The following is a 23,300-nucleotide window of genomic DNA, read 5'->3' on the forward strand; positions in this document are numbered from 1 at the left end:
ATTCAAATCACCCCTGACAGATGGCCATCCAGCCTCTGTTTAAAAGCTTCCAAAGAAGGAGCCTCCACCACACTCCAGGGCAGAGAGTTCCACTGCTGAACAGCTCTCACAGTCAGGAAGTTCTTCCTAATGTTCAGATGGAATCTCCTCTCTTGTAGTTTGAAGCCATTGTTCCATTGCGTCCTAGTCTCCAAGGAAGCAGAAAACAAGCTTGCTCCCTCCTCCTCCCTGTGGCTTCCTCTCACATATTTATACATGGCTATCATATCTCCTCTCAGCCTTCTCTTCTTCAGGCTAAACATGCCCAGCTCCTTAAGCCGCTCCTCATAGGGCTTGTTCTCCAGACCTTTTATCATTTTAGTCACTCTCCTAAACTGACCCAAAAAGGGACACTCAGATCCACTGAATGTCAAAGGGTTGCAGTGTATAAAAACGACTGTTTTGCAAATGTGCTGTATCTCAGCTTACTTTGGCAGATTACTGTGGGCTGGCATCACTTCGTCTGAATTAATATACATCTCGGTGGCTTCTTCGTCAAGTTGGTGAGATTTATTTGGGAACACTGGATAGCTTCTTTGTCTCGGATTAATGGGGAAAACCCCTCAAGATCCCATTGAAACAAACACAACTTCCTGCAGAACTGTTGCCGTTCCTTAGACTTCTCTGCAGGTGCTGCTCTTTCCCCATCGTTTTGTCTTGCAATCTGATTTGTATCTCAAGGCAGAAACCAATGCAATCCATCCTTTGCCCACAGCAGACGGGAAGTGACACATGATGATTCATTGGGTCTCCATTCCAACGGGGTTGTCACTCTGGATATGACTCTGAAAAGAGCTGAAGCAGAGAAGGACAGGGACATTTCGCTGCCCAAAAAAAGGGACACAATATTGTAGGGACGCTTTCTGCTCAACTAAGGTGGGACAAAATGCTCATTAGTCCACCTCTGTTTTTGAAAAATTGGCAATGTTTTGAAATAAAACAATTAGAATCATAGATTGAAAGAGTTGGAAGAGACCTCATGGGCCATCCAGTCCAACCCCATTCTGCCAAGAAGCAGGAATATTGCATTCAAAGCACCCCTGACAGATGGCCAGCCAGCCTCTGCTTAAAAGCTTCCAAAGAGGGAGCCTCCACTACACTCCGAGGCAGAGAGTTCCACTGCTGAACGGCTCTCACAGTCAGGAAGTTCTTCCTAATGTTCAGATGGAATCTCCTCTCTTGTAGTTTGAAGCCATTGTTCCGCGTCCTAGTCTCCATGGAAGCAGAAAACAAGCTTGCTCCCTCCTCCTCCCTGTGGCTTCCTCTCACATATTTATAGGTTATCATATCTCCTCTCAGCCTTCTCTTCTTCAGGCTAAACATGCCCAGTTCCCTAAGCCGCTCCTCATAGGGCTTGTTCTCCAGACCCTTGATCATTTTAGATGAAGAGGAAGTCCATGACATCTGGGGAAGGGAGTTGAGGGCTGCAAAAACTCCAACCAAAGACCTCTTGCTTTTCCCTGGGCTTTTCAGGGCTTTAATATTTGAATGGGTCAAGACCTTGATCTCGCAAAGTTATTGCCATCATTTATTTATTTTATTTATTTCAAAGTTTTCTATACCGACCTTCTCAACCTCTTTGAGGGACTCAGCCCGGTTTCCAACCATAAAAACACATACACTCATTAAAATATCATAGTTCACAATTACAGTAACACATTTAAAATAACAATATATATAAAACTACGGTGGTCAGTCGTCATATTAAAATCAAATATACATCATCTTCCATCCAGAATCCTAGGGTGTTGTCTCATTCATCGAAAGCCTGTCTCCACAACCACGTCTTCACCCGTTTCCTAAATGTCAGGATAGACGGGGCGGTTCTGACCTCCGGTGGGAGAGAGTTCCAGAGTCGCGGGGCCACCACGGAGAAGGCCCTGTCCCTCGTCCCCACCAGGCGCGCTTGCGAGGCCGGTGGGACCGAGAGCAGGGCCTCTCCAGACGATCTTAATAATCTTGATGGTTCATAGGGGAGGATACGTTCAGCCAACAAAAAAATAACAAAGCCAGCGGACCTGATGGGATCCCTGCTGAAATCTTTAAAGAGGGAGGACCTGAGCTGACACAACAACTCCACCAGCTCATAGAAAAAGTGTGGGTGACTGAGAAAATCCCAGCAGATTTCAAGGACGCCACCATCATCACCCTCTTCAAAAAAGGGGAAAGAACAGACTGCGGAAACTATCGAGGTATCTCCCTCCTAATCTCCGCTGGAAAAATCCTCGCAGAAATCCTTGCAAACCGCCTTCTGCCCCTCTCAGAAGACACCCTCCCAGAATCCCAGAATGGCTTGCGCCCCTCCAGAGGAACCGTGGACATGATCTTCACTGCACGACAGCTCCGAGAAAAATGCAGGGAACAAAATCAACCTCTGTCCATGGCATTCATTGACCTTGCAAAGGTATTTGACACAGTGAATCGCAGCACCCTCTGGACCATCCTCCAAAAAATCAGGTGTCCTAACAGAAATGTGAACATCCTGCGGCTCCTCCATGATGACATGATGGCAACAGTCCTGGACAGCAATGGCCCCCAAAGTGACCCATTTAAGGTGGAATCAGGTGTCAAACAGGGATGTGTTATTGCCCCAACTCTATTCTCCATCTTCATCGCTATGATACTTCACCTTGTTGATGGGAAGCTTCCCACCGGAGTGGAAACCATCTATCAGACAGATGGCAAGCTGTTTAACCTCAGCAGACTGAAAGCCAAATCCAAGGTTACAACAACATCTGTTATAGAACTCCAGTATGCTGATGACAACATCATCTATGTACATTCAGAAGAAGAATCATAGAATCAAAGAGTTGGAAGAGACCTCCTGGGCCATCCAGTCCAACCTCATTCTGCCAAGAAGCAGGAATATTGCATTCAAATCACCCCTGACAGATGGCCATCCAGCCTCTGTTTAAAAGCTTCCAAAGAAGGAGCCTCCACCACACTCCGGGGCAGAGAGTTCCACTGCTGAACGGCTCTCACAGTCAGGAAGTTCTTCCTCATGTTCAGGTGGAATCTCATCTCTTGTAGTTTGAAGCCATGGCTTCATTGTGTCCTTGCCTCCAGGGAAGCAGAAAGGAAGCTTGCTCCCTCCTCGCTATGACTTCCTCTCACATATTTATACATGGCTATCATATCTCCTCTCAGCCTTCTTTGTTTCAGGCTAAACATGCCCAGCTCCTTAAGCCGCTCCTCATAGGGCTTGTTCTCCAGACACTTGATCATTTTAGTCACCCCCCTCTGGACACATTCCAGCTTGTCCATATCTCTCTTGACTTGCGGTGCCCAGAATTGGACACAATATTCCAGGTAAAGTGGTCTAACCAAAGCAGAATAGAGCATGGGGAGCATTCCTTAGATCTAGACACTAAGCTCCTATTGATGCAGGCCAAAATCCCATTGGCTTTTTTTTGCCGCCACATCACATTCCTGGCTCATGTTCACCTTCCTCCCCACGAGGACTCCAAGATCTTTTTCACACGTCCTGCTCTCGAGCCAGGCCTCATTGTCCCCCATTCTGTCTCTTTGCATTTCGTTTTTTCTGCCTAAGTGGAGTCTCTTGCACTTGTCCCTGTTGAACTTCATTTTGTTAGTTTTGGCCAATCACCTCTCTAATCCCTCTTTGATTTTTGCACCTGAAGCAGTTTTCTACTCTTGACTTCCTATTATTATTATTATTATTATTATTATTATTATTATTATATGCCTGCCACATAGGCAGGCAAAACGTCAGGAGAGAATGCTTCTGGAAAATGGCCATACAGCCCGAAAAACAGTCCTTGTCTCCAGGAGAAGGTAGGCAGGTGGCGCTCTCTCAGCCTCAAGGCAAGGCAAAGGGGAACCTCCTCTGGGTGAGGCCCAACTCTGAGGCAGCCCCTCCCCTCTGGCCCCTGGTCCCACCCACATCCCTGCCCCGAGGGGCGTGGCCTGAGCTGCCCAGGTGAGACACCGGGCAGGTGAGGCGCTTCCTCTCTACCTGCCTGCCTCCCTCCTTCACTGCAGAGCTTCCTCTTCTTTCTCCTCCTGTGTCTGAGCCTTTGAGGGCGAGGAGGAAGGAAGGAAGGAGGGGAGGAAAGGAGGGCTCCTGTGGCCCCCCCATGCAGCTTTCTCCCCCGGAGCCCTTGCAGGTGAGTCAGTCCTTTGAGGAGGGGGGGGGGTGCTGGGAGTTGCCCTGCCTGCCCCTCTCTCCTCTCCTGCTTTGGTCAGACCCCCTCACCTCTGGGAGAACAACCCCCAGTCCAGTTCTGGGCAAAGCAAGAGAGGAGAGAGGTTGGCTCTCTTTGGAGGCTTGGAAGCAGAGCCTGGGGGGACATCTGTCTGGAAGGCTTTGAAGGCAATTTCCCTGCTTCTTGGCAGAATGGAGTTGGAATGGGTGGCCCACCAGGTCTCTTCCAACTCTAGGATTCCATGATTCTAAGTTGGAAGGGGTTTGGAGAAGGGCAATGATGGTCTGGAGACCATTCATCATCCCTCTGAGGAGCATCTTCAAGAGCAGGGTCTGGGTGGCTATCTGTTGGGGGTGCTTTGAAGGTGATTTCCCTGCTTCTTGGCAGAATGGGGTTGAACTGGATAATGGTCCACCAGGTCTCTTCCAACTCTAGGATTCCATGATTCTAAGTTGGAAGGGGTTCAGAGAAGGGCAATGATGACCTGGAGACCTTCAAGAGCAGGGTTCTAGGTGGCCATCTGTCGGGGGTGCTTTGAAGGCGATTTCCCTGCTTCTTGGCAGAATGGGGTTGGACTGGATGATGGTCCACCAGGTCTCTTCCAACTCTAGGATTCCATGATTCTAAGTTGGAAGGGGTTCGGAAAAGGGCAATGATGACCTGGAGACCTTCAAGAGCAGGGTTCTAGGTGGCCATCTGTCGGGGGTGCTTTGAAGGCGATTTCCCTGCTTCTTGGCAGAATGGGGTTGGACTGGATGATGGTCCACCAGGTCTCTTCCAACTCTAGGATTCTAAGCTGGAAGGGGTTCGGAGAAGGGCAATGATGACCTGGAGACCATGCATCATCCCTCTGAGGAGCATCTTCAAGAGCAGGGTCTAGGTAGCTATCTGTTGTGGGTGCTTTGAAGGCAATTGTCCTGCTTCTTGGCAGAATGAGGTTGGACTGGATGATGGTCCACCAGGTCTCTTCGAACTCTAGGATTCTAAGCCGGAAGGGGTCCAGAGAAGGGCAGTGACGGTCTGGAGACCATGCATCATCCCTCTGAGGAGCATCTTCAAGAGCAGGGTCTGGGTGGCTATCTGTCGGGGGTGCTTTGAAGGTGATTTCCCTGCTTCTTGGCAGAATGGGGTTGGAATGGACGATGGTCCACCAGGTCTCTTCCAACACTAGGATTCTAAGCCAGAAGGGGTCCAGAGAAGGGCAATGATGACCTGGAGACCATGCATCATCCCTCTGAGGAGCATCTTCAAGAGCAGGGTCTGGGTGGCTATCTGTTGAGAGTGCTTTGAAGGTGATTTCCCAGCTTCTTGGCAGAATGGGGTTGGACTGGATGATGGTCCACCAGGTCTCTTCCAACTCTAGGATTCTAAGCCGGAAGGGGTTCAGAGAAGGGCAATGATGGTCTGGAGACCATGCATCATCCCTCTGAGGAGCATCTTCAAGAGCAGGGTCTAGGTGGCTATCTGTTGTGGGTGCTTTGAAGGTGATTTCCCTGCTTCTTGGCAGAATGCGGTTGGACTGGGTGGCCCACCAGGTCTCTTCCAACTCTAGGATTCCATGATTCTAAGTTGGAAGGGGTCCAGAGAAGGGCAATGATGACCTGGAGACCATGCATCATCCCTCTGAGGAGCATCAAGATCAGGGTCTAGGTGGCCATCTGTTGGGGGTGCTTTGAAGGTGATTTTCTTGCTTCTTGGCAGAATGGGGTTGGACTGGATGATGGTCCACCAGGTCTCTTCCAACTCTAGGATTCTAAGCCGGAAGGGGTCCAGAGAAGGGCAATGACGGTCTGAGGACCATGCATCATCCCTCTGAGGAACATCTTCAAGAGCAAGGTCTAGGTGGCCATCTGTCAGGGGTGCTTTGAAGGTGATTTCCCTGCTCCTTGGCAGAATGGGGTTGGACTGGATGATGGTCCACCAGGTCTCTTCCAACTCTAGGATTCTAGGCCGGAATGGGTCCAGAGAAAGGCAATGACAGTCTGAAGACCATGCATCATCCCTCTGAGGAGCATCTTCAAGAGCAGGGTCTAGGTGGCTATCTCTCGGGGGTGCTTTGAAGGCGATTTCCCTGCTCCTTGGCAGAATGGGGTTGGACTGGATGATGGTCCACCAGGTCTCTTCCAACTCTAGGATTCTAAGCCGGAAGGGATCCAGAGAAGGGCAATGATGACCTGGAGACCATGCATCATCCCTCTGAGGAGCACCTTCAAGAGCAGGGTCTAGGTGGCCATCTGTCGGGGGTGCTTTGAAGGCGATTTCCCTGCTTCTTGGCAGAATGGGGTTGGACTGGATGATGGTCCACCAGGTCTCTTCCAACTCTAGGATTCCATGATTCTAAGTTGGAAGGGGTTCGGAAAAGGGCAATGATGACCTGGAGACGGTGCATCATTCCCCTGAGGAGCATCTTCAAGAGCAGGGTCTGGGTTGCTGTGAGTTTTCCTGGCTGTCTGGCCACCTTCTCCTGAAGTTTCACCTGCATCTGTAGCCAATGGCATCTTCTGAGGTTGTGTTGCTAGTGGGGAAAGTTGGGGTGTATAGACATACGAGGGTTGAATGAAAAGTAATGCCTCCACCTTCGTAACTCCTCAACAGATGGCAGTACTGGTATGTGGCCGGTACTGTCTTCTTCAGTAGACTCTCCTCTACAGTTCCATTTTGGCAGGAAGCCTTACCATTAAATGGTTGTGTTGTTGAAGTGCAAAGTATGGAACCCTGTGCAGACAGTTGGTCAATGCAACTTAAGCAACATATGTGGCAGGTACTGGCTTGTTCAGTAGACTCTCCTCTACAGTTCCATTTTGGTGGGAAGCCTTAGCATTGAATGGTTGTGTTGTTAAAGTGTGAAGTATGGAACCCTGTGCAGACGGTTGGTCAATGTGACTTAAGCAACGTATGCAGCAGGTACTGGCTTGTTCAGTAGACTCTCCTCTACAGTTCCATTTTGGTGGGAAGACTTAGCATTGAACAGTTGTGTTGTTAAACTGCGAAATATGGAACCCTGCGCAGACGGTCGGTCAATACGACTTAAGCAACGTGCGGTCATTGAATTCTTGACAGCAGAAGGTGTTACCTCAACATCGTTAAACTTTCTCGCCCAACGACACACAGTACTCACATCAGCACAATCACCATAAACGGCTTGCATTCTCTGGTGAATCTTCTTTGAGGTGACACCTTCTGCACTCAAGAATTCAATGACTGCACATTGCTTAAGTCGCATTGACCAACCCTATGCGCAGGGTTCCATATTGTGTGTTTTGTTTGCCAGGGGGAGTCATTTTGCGCATGCATTGCAGTGTCTTTTTGGCTTTTTAAGTCCCTTCCGCTGTGTTTTTCAGTGTTTTTCTGTGCCTTGTGTCCAAATTTCGTGTCAATTCATCAAGTGGGCTTTGAGTTATGTTAATCCCACAAATGAACATTACACACACACATATGGATGTTAAGATCTGTGTTTAATTTTTATAATATTCCTTGAATCCCAGTTTTGAGAAAAAGGTGAGGTGTCCGTGAATAAATAATATGCTCAATTTCTAGGCCAAAGAGCCGGCATTGTCCGTAGACACCTCCTAGGTCATGTAGCCGGCATGACTGCATGGAGCGCCGTTACCTTCCCGCCAAAGCGGTACCTATTGATCTACTCACATTTGCATGTTTTTGAACTGCTAGGTTGGCAGAAACTGGGTGGCACAGAAGCACAGAGTGGGAACAGGTCCCCAAAGGGCCATCCAGATGGTCCAACGGGCGGCAGCCAGGTTGTTAACCGGGGCTCCTTACAGGGAGTGGTCAACCCTCCTGTTTAAGGAGCTCCACTGGCTGCCATTCATTTTCTACCCAATTCAAGGTGCAGGTTCTCACCTACAAAGCCCTGAACGGTTTGGGACCTGCCTACCTGCGTGACTGCATCTCTGTATACGAACCCACATGATGTCTTCGATCATCTGGAGAGGCCCTGCTCATGCTCCCACCTGTATCGCAAGCGCATTTGGTGAGGCCGAGGGAGAGGGCCTTTTCAGTGGTGGCCCCTTGACTCTGGAACTCACTTCCTAAGGACATCAGGCATGCTCCAACTCTGGCAGTCTTCAGGAGGAGCTTGAAGACGTGGTTGTTCCAGTGTGCCTTCCCAGAACAATGATCCCATAGCACTTTGTCCTCCAAAGCACTTTATATTGTTTTAAGTCTGCTTGTATGTTTCCACAAACCGCCCCATCACTCTTTCGCCTATGTCCAGCATTATTTTTTTAATCTTAATTACATTTGGCGTACCCATAGATTTTAAAGTGTGTTGTCTTATTTGATGTTTATGTTATTGTTTTACTGTTTTGCTGTTCTAAATTGCTTGTATTGTTGTTGTCATTGCTTGTATTGTTGTATTTTGAGCTCGGCCTCATGTAAGCCGCACTGAGTCCCCTGGGGAGATGGTAGCGGGGTATAAATTAAGTGTTGTAATTATTATTATTATTATTATTATTATTATTATTATTATTATCCAGTCCAGCCTCCTTCTGCCAGGCAGGAACCCACAACAGAAGCCTTCCAGACGGATGGCCATTTAGTCTCTCTCGATGGACTCCTAGAGTTAGAAAGGGCCCCCAAAGGCCATCCAGAAGGCCATGTAGAATGAGAGGGTGTTCCTATCCTTCTAGATAGGAGCATCCCCATCCAAACCCTCCCAACAGATGGCCATCAAGCCTCTCCTTAGAAACCTCCAGAGAAGGAAGGAGACCCAATGGACTCCCAGACAGAAGCAGCAGTAGATTCCATGACCAAAGGGCTCTTGCAGTAGGAAGTCTTTCCTTTTCTGTGGCTGTAACCTCCCAATGGCCAGTTAGGAATCTCTGGGGAGCTTCCTATCTTGCCTTTGGAACATTATTATTATTATTATTATTATTATTATTATTATTATGGTATTTACTCATATCCTGCTTTTTCTCTCCACAAAGAGACTCAAAGCGGCTACCAATGCGAAAGGAAGGGGCCAGGGACAACTGCAAAAAGGACATCCATAAAACCCTCATTGCTGCTGTTATTGTAGGTTTTTTCAGGCTATTTGGCCATGTTCTAGAGTCATTCTCTCCTGACGCTTTGCCTGCATCTATGGCAAGCACTCTCAGAGGTAGTGAGGTCTGTTGGAACTAGGAAAATGGGTTTATATATCTGTGGAATGACCAGGGTGGGACAAAGGACTCTTGTCTGCTGGAGCTAGGTGTGAAAGTTTCAACTGACCATCTTGATTAGCATTTGATGGCCTGGCAGTGCCTGGGCAATCTTTTGTTGAGAGGTGATTAGATGTCCCTGATTGTTTCCTCTCTGTTGTTTTGCTGTTGTAATTAAAGTTTTTTTTACTACTGGTAGCCAGATTTTGTTCATTTTCATGGTCTCTTCCTTTCTGTTGACATTGTCCACATGCTTCTTGTGGATTTCAATGGCTTCTCTGTGTAGCCTGACATGGGGGTTGTGAGAGCGGTCCAGCATTTCTTGTGTTCTCAAATACTATGTTGTGTCCAGGCTGGTTCCTCAGGTGCTCTGCTATGGCTGACTTCTCTGGTTGAAGGAGTCTGCAGTGCCGTTCATGCTCCTTGATGCGTGTTTGGGCAATGTTGTTGCGTTTGGGGGTCCCTATGGAGACTTCTTGTCCACAGCTGCATGGTACACGATAGACTCCTGCAGAGGTGAGAGGATCCTTCTTGTCCTTTGCTGAACGGAGCATTGGTTGGATTTTCTTGCTGCCTTTTTAGCCGTTTGGCATATTCCCGGAAACGGCTTCTGGATGGCGGCCAAGCCTTGTGTTTGCTTTGGGGCTTTATAGGGTTGCCTTTAAGAACTGTTTCAGGCACGACAATCTTTGATTAATTGCTGTTTGCAGCCTGGCTTGAGCGCTCTCTTGCTCCCATGCGCGCACACGGCACACCCCTCCCCACCTGACACCTGTTTGAATTGCCCCCAGTGCCGCTTCCAAGATCTTGGAGTCCTCGTGGACAACAAGTGAAACATGAGCCAACAATGTGATGTGGCGGCAAAAAAAGCCAATGGGATTGTGGCCTGCATCAATAGGAGCCTAGTGTCTAGATCTAGGGAAGTCATGCTCCAATTCTGGGCACCACAATTCAAGAGAGAGATTGACAAGCTGGAATGTGTCCAGAAGAGGGCGACTAAAATGATCAAGGGTCTGGAGAACAAGCCCTATGAGGAGCGGCTTAAAGAGCTGGGCATGTTTAACCTGAAGAAGAGAAGGCTGAGAGGAGATATGATAACGGTAAAGGTAAAGGTTGTCCCCTGACATTAAGTCCAGTCATGTCTGACTCTGGGGTATGGTGCTCATCTCCATTTCTAAGCCGAAGAGCCAGCGTTTGTCCATAGACACCTCCAAGGTCATGTGGCCGGCATGACTGCATGGAGCGCCGTTACCTTCCCGCCGGAGCGGTACCTATTGATCTACTTACATTTGCATGTTTTCGAACTGCTAGGTTGGCAGAAGCTAGGACTGACAGCGGAAGCTCACGCCGCTCCCCGGAATCGAACCTGCGACCTTTCAATCAAGAAGACCGAGAGCCACAAAGCCAAGGGGAAATAAGGCCCTCAACGAAATAAATAAGCCCCTCTCTGAACGTCGAACCCGATATGATAGCCAGGTATAAATATGTGAGAGGAAGCCACAGGGAGGAGGAGGGAGCAAGCTTGTTTTCTGCTTCCTTGGAGACTAGGACGCAATGGAACAATGGCTTCAAACTACATGAGAGGAGATTCCACCTGAACATGAGGAAGGACTTCCTGACTGTGAGAGCCGTTCAGCAGTGGAACTCTCTGCCCCGGAGTGTGGTGGAGGCTCCTTCTTTGGAAGCTTTGAAACAGAGGCTGGATGGCCTTCTGTCAGGGGTGATTTGAATGCAATATTCCTGTTTCTTGGCAGAATGGGGTTGAACTGGGTGGCCCAGGAGGTCTCTTCCAACTCTAAGATTCTAGGATTCTATGATTCCAGTCCTTGGATGCAAAACTCCTGGGCCATTGGTGATGCAAGGAGAAGGCAAGGCGGCCAGACGAGGCAAGAGGCTGACATGGCTCCCGAAGCGCCTCTCTTCCTTCCTCTGCTCAGCCTCTTGCACTTGGCTGGACTTGCTCAAGGCTGGCCTTGCGTCACCAAAAAATGCCTCTTGTTTCCTGATGGGTTTGCAACCCAAGCCAAGCCCTGAGGCCACCGCCGCCCTTTGAAGTTCAGGGCAAAAGAAATCCACCCACAAAACCAGAAAAGGCTGAAAGGCTTGCCCTGCCAAGAACGCATCTACACTGGAACATGAAGGGGGTTTGGCACCACTATCATCTGCCTGGTCTCAATGCTGTGGGGTCCCGCTGGTGCTTTACCTAAATGTCTTCCTTCCTTTCTCTTCCCTTCTTTCCCTTTCTTCCCTCCCTTCATACTTTCCCTCTTTCCTGCCTTTCTTTTCATTCCCTTTTCCTTCCTTTCTCTCTTTTTTCTTCCTTCCCTTCATACTACTCCCTCTTTCCTTTCTCTTCCTTCTTTTTTCTTCCCCTTCTTTCTTTTCTTCCCTCTCTCCATACTTTCCCTCCTTCCTTTCTTTTCATTCCCTTTTTTCTTCCTTCCTTTCATACTATTCCCTTTCCTTTTCCTTCTTTCTTTTTCTTTCTTCCCTTCTTCCTTTCCTTTCCTTTCTTTTCTTCCTTCCCTTCATACTACTGCTTTCCTTTTTCTTCTCTTTTTTCTTCCCTCTTCCCTTCTTTCTTTTCTCCCCTCTCTCCATACTTTTCCTCCTTCCTTTCTTTTCATTCCCTTTTTTTCTTCCTTCCTTCCTTCCTTCCTTCCTTCCTTCCTTCCTTCCTTCCTTCCTTCCTTTCTTCTTCCCTTCATACGATTCCCTCTTTCCTTTCCCTTCCTTCTTTTTCTTTCTTCCCTCTTCCCTTCTTTCTTTCTTTTCTCCCCTCTCTCCATACTTTTCCTCCTTCCTTTCTTTTCATTCCCTTTTTTTCTTCCTTCTTTCCTTCCTTACTTCCTTCCTTCCTTCCTTTTTTCTTCCCTTCATACGATTCCCTCTTTCCTTTCCCTTCCTTCTTTTTCTTTCTTCCCTCTTCCCTTCTTTCTTTCTTTTCTCCCCTCTCTCCATACTTTACCTCCTTCCTTTCTTTTCATTCCCTTTTTTTCTTCCTTCCTTCCTTCCTTCCTTCCTTCCTTCCTTCCTTCCTTCCTTTTTTCTTCCCTTCATACTATTCCCTCTTTCCTTTCCCTTCCTTCTTGGTCTCCCTACGGATGTCCCGGTCCTCAAACACTCTCTGCTTCATTCGGAAAAATGCTGCACTCGCAGAGCTCAGGCGGTGTTGTATTTTGGTGTCAGTGTTGACTTTGGTGGAGAGGTGGCTGCCAAGGGAGCGGAAATGGTCCACATTTTCTAATGTTCCACCATTAACCTGTATCTCTGGCATTGGGGAGGGGTTGGCTGGTGACCGCTGGAAGAGGACTTTGGTTTTCTCGATGTTCAATGACAGGCCAAGCTTCTCGTATGATTCTCCTGTCAAGTGCATATTCCAGTGGAGATGGGTGGCACCTCCAAAGGCCATCTAGCCCAACCCACCTTTTTCCAGGCAGGACACTCCATCCAAGCCCTCCTGACAGATGGCTATCCAGCCTCTCTTTATAGACTCCCAGGGCCCTTCCACACAGCCAGCATGTCAAGGCAGAAAATCCCACAATATCTGCTTTGAACCTGGTTGCCTGTGTCCACACTGCTATATATTCCAAAGCATATCATGTGGGATTTTGTTGAGCTGCGTGGAAGGGTCCCCAGACTGCACTGGTTCTTAGGAATGGTGGGAGTTGAAGTCCAAAACACCTGGGCGGAGAGCTGAAGTTGGCCCATGCTTTCCTTCCAGGTAGCCCCTATTCATAGAATCGTAGAATCAAAGAGTTGGAAGAGACCTCCTGGGCCATCCAGTCCAACCCCATTCTGCCAAGAAGCAGGAATATTGCATTCAAATCACCCCTGACAGATGGCCATCCAGCCTCTGCTTAAAAGCTTCCAAAGAAAGAGCCTCCACCACACTCCGGGGCAGAGAGTTCCACTGCTGAACAGCTCTCACAGTCAGGAAGTTCTTCCTCATGTTCAGATGGAGTCTCCTCTCTTGTAGTTTGAAGCCATTGTTCCATTGCGTCCTAGTCTCCAGGGAAGCAGAAAAGAAGCTTTCTCCCTCCTCCTCCCTGTGGCTTCCTCTCACATATTTATACATGGCTCTCATCATGTTTCCTCTCAGCCTTCTCTTCTTCAGGCTAAACATGCCCAGCTCTTTAAGCCGCTCCTCATAAGGCTTGTTCTCCAGACCCTTGATCATTTTAGTGGCCCTCCTCTGGACACATTCCAGCTTGTCAATATCTCTCTTGAATTGTGGTGCCCACAATTGGACACAATATTCCAGATGTGGTCTAACCAGAGCAGAATAGAGCATGGGGAGCATGACTTCCCTAGATCTAGACACTAGGCTCCTCTTGATGCAGGGCAAAATCCCATTGGCTTTTTTTGCCTCCACATCACATTCCTGGCTCATGTTCCCCTTCCTCCCCACGAGGACTCCAAGATCTTTCCCCCACGTCCTGCTCTTGAGCCAGGCATCCCCCATTCTGTCTCTTTGCATTTCGTTTTTCCTGCCAAAGTGGAGTATCTTGCATTTGTCACTGTTAAACTTCATTTTGTCGTGCACAACAATCAGTATCACAACAAACACTTACCCCCAGGTGTTCCCCAATCACGGAACAATGGCTTCAAACTACAAGAGAGGAGATTCCATCTGAACACGAGGAAGAACTTCCTGACTGTGAGAGCTGTTCAGCAGTGGAACTCTCTGCCCTGGAGTGTGGTGGAGGCTCCTTCTTTGGAAGCGTTTAAACAGAGGCTGGATGGCCATCTGTCAGGGGTGCTTTGAATGCAATATTCCTGCTTCTTGGCAGAATGGGGTTGGACTGGATGGCCCAGGAGGTCTCTTCCAATTCTTTGATTCTATGATTCTATGACTACGAGTCATGCCACCTTCCCTTCCTCCTCTGGCCTCCATTCTCCCTTTGTCCCCATTCTCCTTCTCTAAAAGCCCCGAATGGTCATCTCTCTGGCTTCTGACCCCTTCCTCCTCCATGCCTTGATCCTCATGTTGTCCTTCTGTCCTCCAGACGCAGGGCAGTGATGTCCAGCTCAACGGGGCCCTTGCGGAGGCCCACCCTTCACCTCCTGCCGCCGTCCAGACCCAGGCCGCGACCCTTGCGACCCCCGAAACCGCTCCGGCCAGAGAGACGTGGGGCGGCCGGTACGAGTTCCTGCTCTCCTGCCTGGGATACTGCGTGGGGCTGGGCAACGTTTGGCGCTTCCCCTACCTCTGCTACCGCAATGGAGGAGGTAAGTGCCATCCATGGTCCAGAGAAGGAGGAGAAGCTTCTCCTGCTGCTGTTGTTGTTGCTGTTGTTGTTGTTTCTGATGTTGTTATTATTGTTATTATTACCCTATTTACTCTAACACTCACCTTTTTTGGCTAAAAGACCTGGCCAAAATTCAGGTCCGCATTAGATTCGCATAACATTCTCATCAAGCAAAAGGGGAAACTCCAGGTCTCAGCGGTGGCCGGGAGAGCTTTTGCGCAACTAAAATTTGTGCACCAGTTGCGCCCATACCTTGGGAAGTCTGATCTGGCCACAGTGGTCCACGCTCTTGTTACATCCCGAATAGACTACTGCAACACACTCTACGTGGGGTTGCCCTTGAAGACTGTTCAGAAACTTCAACTGGTCCAGCGAGCGGTAGCCAGATGTTATTTATCTTATTGCTGTTATGTGATGCGAGCATCGAATTGTGCCTTGCTCTTGTAAGCCGCCCTGACTCCCCTCCGGGGTGAGAAGGGCGGGGTAGAAGCAACCGAAATAAATAAATAAATAAATAAATAAATAAATAAATAAATAAAATCTGCTCCAAGAGCTCTGTCCTGGGCCCAGTCCTGTTTAACATCTTTATTAATGACTTAAATGAAGGGCTAGAAGGCAGGATCATCACATTTGCAGATGGGACCAAATTGGGAGGGAGGGCCAAGACTCCAGAGGACAGGAGCAGGATGCAAAACGATCTCCACAGATTAGAGAGATGATTGGCCAAAACTAACAAAATGAAGTTCAACAGGGACAAATGCAAGAGACTCCACTTAGGTAGGAAAAACGAAATGCAAAGATACAGAATCGGGGACGATGAGGCCTGGCTTGAGAGCAGTACGTGTGAAAAAGATCTTGGAGTCCTCGTGGACTTGTGTGACAAGTTAAACATGAGCCAGGAATGTGATGTGGCGGCAAAAAAAGCCAATGGGATTTTGGCCTGCATCAAGAGGAGCCTAGTGTCCAGATCTAAGGAAGTCCTGCTCCCCATGCTCTATTCTGCCTTGGTTAGACCACATCTGGAATATTGTGTCCAATTCTGGGCCCCACAATTGTAGAGAGATATTGACAAGCTGGAATGTGTCCAGAGAAGGGCGACTAAAATGATCAAGGGTCTGGAGAACAAGCCCTATGAGGAGAGGCTTAAGGAGCTGGGCATGTTTAGCCTGAAGAAGAGAAGGCTGAGAGGAGATATGAGAGCCATGTATAAATATGTGAGAGGAAGCCACAGGGAGGAGGAGGGAGCAAGATTGTTTTCTGCTTCCCTGGAGACTAGGACGCAAGGGAACAATGGCTTCAAACTACAAGAGAGGAGATTCCACCTGAACATGAGGAAGAACTTCCTGACTGTGAGAGCCGTTCAGCAGTGGAACTCTCTGCCCCGGAGTGTGGTGGAGGCTCCTTCTTTGGAGGCTTTTAAACAGAGGCTGGATGGCCATCTGTCAGGGGTGATTTGAATGCAATATTCCTGCTTCTTGGCAGAATGGGGTTGGACTGGATGATGATGGCCCACGAGATCTCTCCCAACTCTTTGATTCTACGATTCTTTGATTCTAGAGACATTATCTCCAATTTAATGGCTATGGCTCAATCCTATGCAATGCTGAGTAAGGCATCAGATCCTTTGGCAGAGAAGGTTTAAGACCTTATCAAACTATAGATTCCATGATCCCATAGTATTGAACCAAGGCAATTAAAGTGGCTTCATCCTACAGCATAGATGTACCCTAAGGTTTTCTGCTTCAGATCTAACACGTTCCCACTGTTTTTGAAGCTTTGGTCACTGATGCTTGTAGAGCAATGCAAGTTTCTATGATTAGAGAAGGAAATCTGAGAAAGTGTTGTGTCTCAGCAAGTGGCAGAGGATTTTTCAGAAGATGATAAGAGATTTGATAGATTTCAAAGTTAAAAATTCTGCTAGTGATCAGAGAGAATTGCAGACCAAGAAGGCCATTGTGGATTTCCTGTGCTTGTTCCCAGGCAACAGAAAGTGAAGATTTCAGTTTCCTTGTGACATGGCCTTAGGCCAATGGGGAGTTTTCCCAAGGAGCCAGATTAGGTTTAAGAACGGAAGGAGTGAAAAATAGATTCATTAGATATTTTGAGAGAATCCGTGAGAAGTTCTTGAAGTCCAGGTGCATCCGGCATGACCTCATGAGTTCTTGGTCGGTCTTAAATTAAGTGGTGTCTCTCAGAGGAGACAAAGTTGCCAAAGGATGGCATTCTGTGTATTGTCGAAGGCTTTCATGGCCAGAATCACTGGGTTGTTGTAGGTTTTTTTGGGCTATATGGCTGTGTCCTAGAGGCATTCCCTCCTGACGTTTCGCCTGCATCTATGGCAAGCATCCTCAGAGGCAGTGAGGTCTGTTGGAACTAGGAAAATGGGTTTATATATCTGTGGAAAGACAAGGGTGGGGCAAAGAACTCTTGTCTGTTGCAGCTAGGTGTGAATGTTTCAACTGACCACCTCGATTAGCATTTGATGGCTTGGCAGTGCCTGGGGAAATCTTTTGTTGAGAGAATGCCTCTAGAACATGGCCATATAGCCCGAAAAAACCTACAACAACCTGATGGCATTCTTGTCTCGGCTCTCAAGTTCATGATTCAAGTTTCCTGTCCTTGCCTTGGTTCCTTGAAAGCTCCTGTTTTCATGCTTTTAGATTTATGTTTGAATGACTGTTGTGGATTCTGGCTATCTTGACCTCATGCACTTTGTCATTTTTGGATTGCTGCATCTACTCTACTCTACTGCATTTTGGGGAAATGCCTTCCCCCCCTTATATATGCTTTCATTAATAAATTTTGGACTCTGGTGTGGTGCTGCGTGAAAAGGTGTCTCAAGCCTAGAATGCAACAGAATGCTTGGCAAAGTCCAGTTCTGGATCATCAAGCCATTGTGTCCAATTCTGGGCACCACAATTCAAGAGAGATATTGACAAGCTGGAATGTGTCCAGAGGAGAGCGACTAAAATGATCAAGGGTCTGGAGAACAAGCCCTATGAGGAGCGGCTTAGGGAACTGGGCATGTTTAGCCTGAAGAAGAGAAGGATGAGAGGAGACATGATAGCCATGTATAAATATGTGAGAGGAAGCCACAGGGAGGAGGAGGGAGCAAGCTTGTTTTCTGCTTCCTTGGAGACTAGGACGCAATGGAACAATGGCTTCAAACTACAAGAGAGGAGATTCCATCTGAACATGAGGAAGAACTTCCTGACTGTGAGAGCCGTTCAGCAGTGGAACTCTCTGCCCCGGAGTGTGGTGGAGGCTCCTTCTTTGGAAGCTTTTAAGCAGAGGCTGGATGGCCATCTGTCAGGGGTGATTTGAATGCAATATTCCTGCTTCTTGGCAGAATGGGGTTGGACTGGATGGCCCAGGAGGTCTCTTCCAACTCTTTGATTCTATGATTCTATGATGAGTAGTTACTTTTGAGAGACAGATAAGTGCTTCATGGATTCTCTTTTGCCAAGACCTACAACTTTGGTTTTCAGTCTTGTTACTTCTGATTCCTAAAATGAAATCAGGGAAGAAAGAAAAATAGTTTAATAGAAATTATCGGGTTCTACTCTGCTGGCAACAGCCAGTCAGCAAAGGGAGTAGGAAGAGGAAATGACTATCTGGGTTATTGTGACTTTGGGCTACTGTGAAATGACTGTCCATGCTTCATATATTACTCGAGTCAGTATGGTAGCCTGAAATGTGTTCATTGAAGGAAACTCCACGCCTGACCCTCTGATGCATGTCTCCCGCCTCGCAGGGGTGTTCCTGATCCCCTACTGCATCATGCTCCTCTTCGTCGGGCTGCCCCTCTTCCTAATGGAGCTCAGCTTGGGCCAATATGGGGCCGCCGGACCCATCACCGTCTGGAAGTGCTGCCCCCTCCTCAAAGGTACCGGCTGTCTTTTTATTTGGGGAGGGCTCTTCTCTGGGAGGTGTTTGGGGAGTATTAAGGTGTTGAATGAACCCCCGTTAAAAAAATTACACTATGGAACAAAATTTGGGGGGAAATCTGTCCTAATTTGAAAGAGTAGTTTCCTGTTTAATTGTGCAGTCCTTAAAGCTGAAAGTAGTTGTTCTCCTCCAGAAACTTTGCTTTTGTGTCAAAAACTGTGCTGAATTGATTGAAACTCTATGAGATATTCATTGAATAATAATAATACACTTGATTTATATTCTGCTTTATCTCCCCAGAGGGATTCAGACCAGATTACAATAATAATAGATTAAGGATGGTGCTCTTGAACGCCAGCTCTGTCAACGAGAAAACAGCTTTCATCCAGGACTTAATTCTAGATGAGCGGGCAGACCTGGTGTGCATAACGGAAAACTGGTTGGACGAGGCTGGAGGTGTAAATCTGACCCAGCTTTGTCCATCACGTTTCTCCGTGCAGCACCAACCGAGATCTGGAGGTCTATAGGGATTCCATCTCCCTGATCAGGTGCCCCATCCCACAGTCAACCAATTTTGAATGTGTCCACCTGAGGGTAGTTGACCGGAACAGAATAGGGATTCTGCTAGTGTACCGTCCACCCCGCTGCACTACAGTCTTCCTACCTGAGCTAGGAGGGATGGTCTGGAGCCTGGTGTTGAAGTCCCAATGGCTTATTGTGCTTGGGGACTTCAGCATCCATGCCACGGCCACCCTGTCAGGAGCAGCTCAGGACTTCATGTCTTCCATGGCCCAACTGATATCTGGCCCTACTCACAAGGCCGGACACACATTAGACTTGGTTTTCTGCCAGGGATGGGAGGAAGGTGGTGGTGTGAAGGAACCGACCATCGCTCCGTTGCCATGGACCAACCACCACCTGATCAGGTTTAGACTCACTGCATCCTCCAACCTCCGCAGGGGTGGAGGACCCATTAAGATGCTCCATCCCAAGAGGCTTATGGATCCGGATGGTTTCCTGATGGCTCTTGGGGAGTTTTCTGCCACCTCGGTAGGTGATCCTGTTGATGCTCTGGTCACTCTCTGGAATGGGGAGATGACTAGAGCAATAGACACAATTGCTCCAGAACGTCCCCTCCCAAGTAGCCAAGCTAAACCAGCTCCTTGGTTCAACGAGGAGCTGGCAGCGATGAAGCGAAGGAAGAGGAGACTGTGGCGCAGCTGGCTGAGTGTCAGCTGCATTAAGATCACTCTGACCAAAAGGTCATGAGTTCGAAGCCAGCCCGGGCTGGAGTGGGTGTCCAGCCATTGTGTAGCCCGTTGTCGACCTTTGCAACCCGAAAGACAGTTGCATCTGTCAAGTAGGAAAATAAGGCACCACCTTGTGTGGGAGGCTAAATTTAACTAATTTATGAGGCCATAAAGAAAAAAGACTCCGGGGAACGTGGAATGCGGAAGAACTTCATCGGTGTCGTTGATGGACGATAAAAAGCAGCAGCTCCCCTGGTGGCCAGAAAAAGGTTAAATAGCCTTGGTGTATTTGGGTGTTAAACGTTGTTTGTCAAAACTGGCATTGAATGTTTGCCATATATGTGTTGACTGTAATCCGCCCTGAGTCCCCTGCGGGGTGAGAAGGGCGGAATATAAGGAAATAAAATAGATGGCGTGTGATGCTCAGATCCAAGCGAGTCAAATTGAACCACGGCTAGATGCCCGTTTAAGGGCATATGCCGTGGCAATAAAAGCTGCACAGAAATCATTGATGGCACCCAATATTGCGTTTGCAAGGAACCCTTCAGTGGAGCTGTTCCGAGTTGTCAGAGGCCTATTAAATTCCACCTTTCAGGATGGGAGCCCTGACAACTCGGCAGCTCGCTGTGAAGTATTTGCTCGGTTCTTTGCGGACAAAGTTACTTTGATCCATTTTGGCCTGGACACCATGTTAATGGTAGTCTCTGAGGATGTAACACGAACACCGGCTTGTCCGATTTTGATGGATTCATTTCAATTGGTGAAACCAGAGGATGTGAACAAGATACTCGGAGAAGTGAGGGAGACCTCATGCATCCTAGACCCCTGCTGTTGCAAACGTCTCCAGTCTCTTTGCTGGCATATCTGCATGAGGCACCCTTTTACCTTCCTGCCAAGATGGTACCTATTGATCTACTCGCATTGCTTTCGAACTGCTAGGTTGGCAGAAGCTAGGGCTAACAGCGGGAGCTCACCCTGACTTGCGGCTTGAAACGGCTAATTATCTGGTCAGCAGATTTCCTGCAGCTAGGATTTAACAGCTGTGCTACTGTAGCCTAGTTGGGGACCATGTTGGGGTTTGACGCTTGTCCTTGACCTCTCTACTGTCCCTCCGCAGGGATCGGGATTGGGATGCTGCTGGTCTCCGGTTTGGTCTCTCTCTACTACAACGTCATCATCGCCTGGACCTTCTACTACCTGGCCATGTCCCTCCAGAGTCCCCTGCCTTGGTCCTGCCAGGCCCCCCAGAATGCCCCCCTCTGCTGGACACAGGTGACCCTTGCCCTCTGACCTCTATGTGGGGACGTGGTGGCCACCAGGGATTCCTTGCCTTGCACCACAGAGATGCAACACGGGAGGCCCTCACGCCACAAAGCCACACATTCAAAGGACTGCAAGATGTAGGGTGACCTGCTTTTGCTTCATTTCAGAATGGCTCCTTGGCCAACGTCTCCCAGATCAGCGCCAGTGAAGCCTTCTGGAAGTGAGTTGTATTTGGTGGGAGAAAGGGGTGCTGTTGTATGTCAGCCTGTTCACCCTGTGATTGTGTCTGATGTTCATGCTGATACTCAAGTTTATGTTGATGTTCATGATGGGAATGTTCCTGATGGGATTGGGGATGAGGGGTTGCTTGGCCTGAGCTAAGATCAGAAGAGAGGTCTGAACTGTCTCAGGAAGACTCACAAGGCCACATTCCTGAGAGAGGCCTCTCGCCGCTTTTCTCAGAGCAACTGTCTGAAAATGATGGTGAGATTGATTTGCCAGGTGCAGGAGTTGATGAGGGAGAGGATAGGGCAGAAGCGACTTGAGAAACTGCAAGTCACTTCTGGTGTGAGGGAATTGGCTGTCTGCAAGGATGTTGCCCAGGGGACGCCCGGATGAATTGATGTTTTTATCATCCTTGTGGGAGGCTTCTCTCATGTCCCCGCATGAGGAGCTGGAGCTGATAGAGGGAGCTCATCCTCCTCTCCCCGGATTCGAACCTGCGACCTGTTGGTCTTCAGTCCTGCCGGCACAAGGATTTAACCCACTGCACAAGGATTTAACCCACCCACCGGGGGCTCCTATCATTTTCTGGTGGGAAGGTTAAGAAAATTGCTTTCCTTTCCGTTTCGGAATCTGGAAAAGGTTTATAATGATTAATGGAAGAAAGTTGCTTCAGTTGAGTCAACGTTGTTATTTTATCACGGTCTTGCTTTCAAGTGCTCTGAGTTTCATGCACCAAGTTTTTGACAAGATTTAGTTTTGTCTATGGAATTTTCCTGCTGTTTATTTTCATGGTTTCAAATGCCTTGATTCATGGATTTCTAAGTACTCATGGATCTGGTATCCCTTTGAAGCTTATGGACTATTTTGGATTTTGGACTTTTACTGTTTTGCTATTTTTTCATGCTTTGCCTACTTATATTCTACAAATAAACTGCTTGCCTATTTTGCTAAGCTGGTGTAGTGTTGAAGGTCAGAGGTGTTCCTGCTCTGGTGTAGGTGCTTTGCAGGGAGGCCAATGTTGTCATCTCTCCTTTGGGAAGGACCTTGCTACTGTTGCAACTCAGGGTAGTTTTTACCTTTACAAAGCAGAGACTTAAATGTAAAGGCAAAGTTCCCAAGATCCAAAGGCAAAAACATGAAGCATAATCCCTTAGCAATGGTCAAACAAAAGTCCATGTTGAAACAGTTGAAAACAAGACCCAAATCCCAAACTCAGGAAGCCAGAAGCGTGCTGCGAAAAACCAAGGAAAATCTCCAGAAGTAAACATGGGAAGAGCAATGTTGGACTGACAACAACTGCCTGTCAGCTTCAGGACTAAATACCCTTTGCGAACATGAAAGCATTGCGTTGACCTTGGGCACCTTTGGCTTCTTGCTTACTGGCCAAGCGAGTGCTTCTCCAAAGTCTTAATTGCAAACGATCTTGTCTGCTCATTAATTCATTATCTTCAAGGCTATGCAACCCCTTATCTGGGTCCAGCTGGGACAGATCCTCCACCTGGCCATGTGGGATTTCACTCTCGCTATCAGTCTCTCTAACTACAGGAACATTCCTTTCCCCGGGGAACTGACTTGCTGTTTCTCCTTCAGCAGCCACACTATCAGCCCCGTCTTAAACATGCACAGGAATCTGTAACCCATCAGCCTCCTCATCATCTTGCAGGAAGTCAGGCTCGGAAGGCCCAAAGTCAGGCTCAGAAGGCCCAGACAGCTCAGCTTCAGACTCAGAGTCAAGCTGAGTCACAACAGCTTCATCAAAGCAAAACCAAGGAGATGGGGATGGGCCTTTAAGCTGGGAAGCATCTAACACAGATTGGATGTAGATCTGGAGAAGTGTCTCTGACCATTCATCTTGAGGCTGTCAGGCAGAGCTTTCCAAACCATGTGTCATGACCCATTAGTGTTGAGGCTCAATGCTGTCCCAGATCCCTACTAGCTCTGTTTCAATGAGATACTAGAAGCAAGGAGATCAAATGCAATAGGCTTATTTTGACCAGAGCAAAGCTATTGGGTGTGCTACAGAGAAATAGTGCCACATGAATGAGATGCATTTTTATGGAG

At 48.1% G+C, this 23,300-nt stretch overlaps 1 protein-coding gene across 1 annotated transcript in view; it reads left to right on the forward strand.

The window, feature by feature from the left end:
* The first annotated feature begins 4,029 nt into the window (after positions 1-4,029).
* Positions 4,030-23,300, forward strand: part of LOC132772340 (sodium-dependent proline transporter-like) — a 40,203-nt gene continuing 20,932 nt past the window's right edge. Inside the window, exons 1-5 of the mRNA XM_060771337.2 lie at positions 4,030-4,166; positions 14,371-14,593; positions 18,368-18,499; positions 20,869-21,023; positions 21,182-21,234. Of these exons, the coding sequence (XP_060627320.2) occupies positions 4,137-4,166; positions 14,371-14,593; positions 18,368-18,499; positions 20,869-21,023; positions 21,182-21,234 (593 nt within the window). The 5' untranslated portion in view covers positions 4,030-4,136. The remainder of the gene's footprint in view (positions 4,167-14,370; positions 14,594-18,367; positions 18,500-20,868; positions 21,024-21,181; positions 21,235-23,300) is intronic.

The sequence above is a fragment of the Anolis sagrei genome, chromosome 3 (assembly GCF_037176765.1).
Source record: "Anolis sagrei isolate rAnoSag1 chromosome 3, rAnoSag1.mat, whole genome shotgun sequence".
NCBI lineage: Eukaryota > Metazoa > Chordata > Lepidosauria > Squamata > Dactyloidae > Anolis > Anolis sagrei.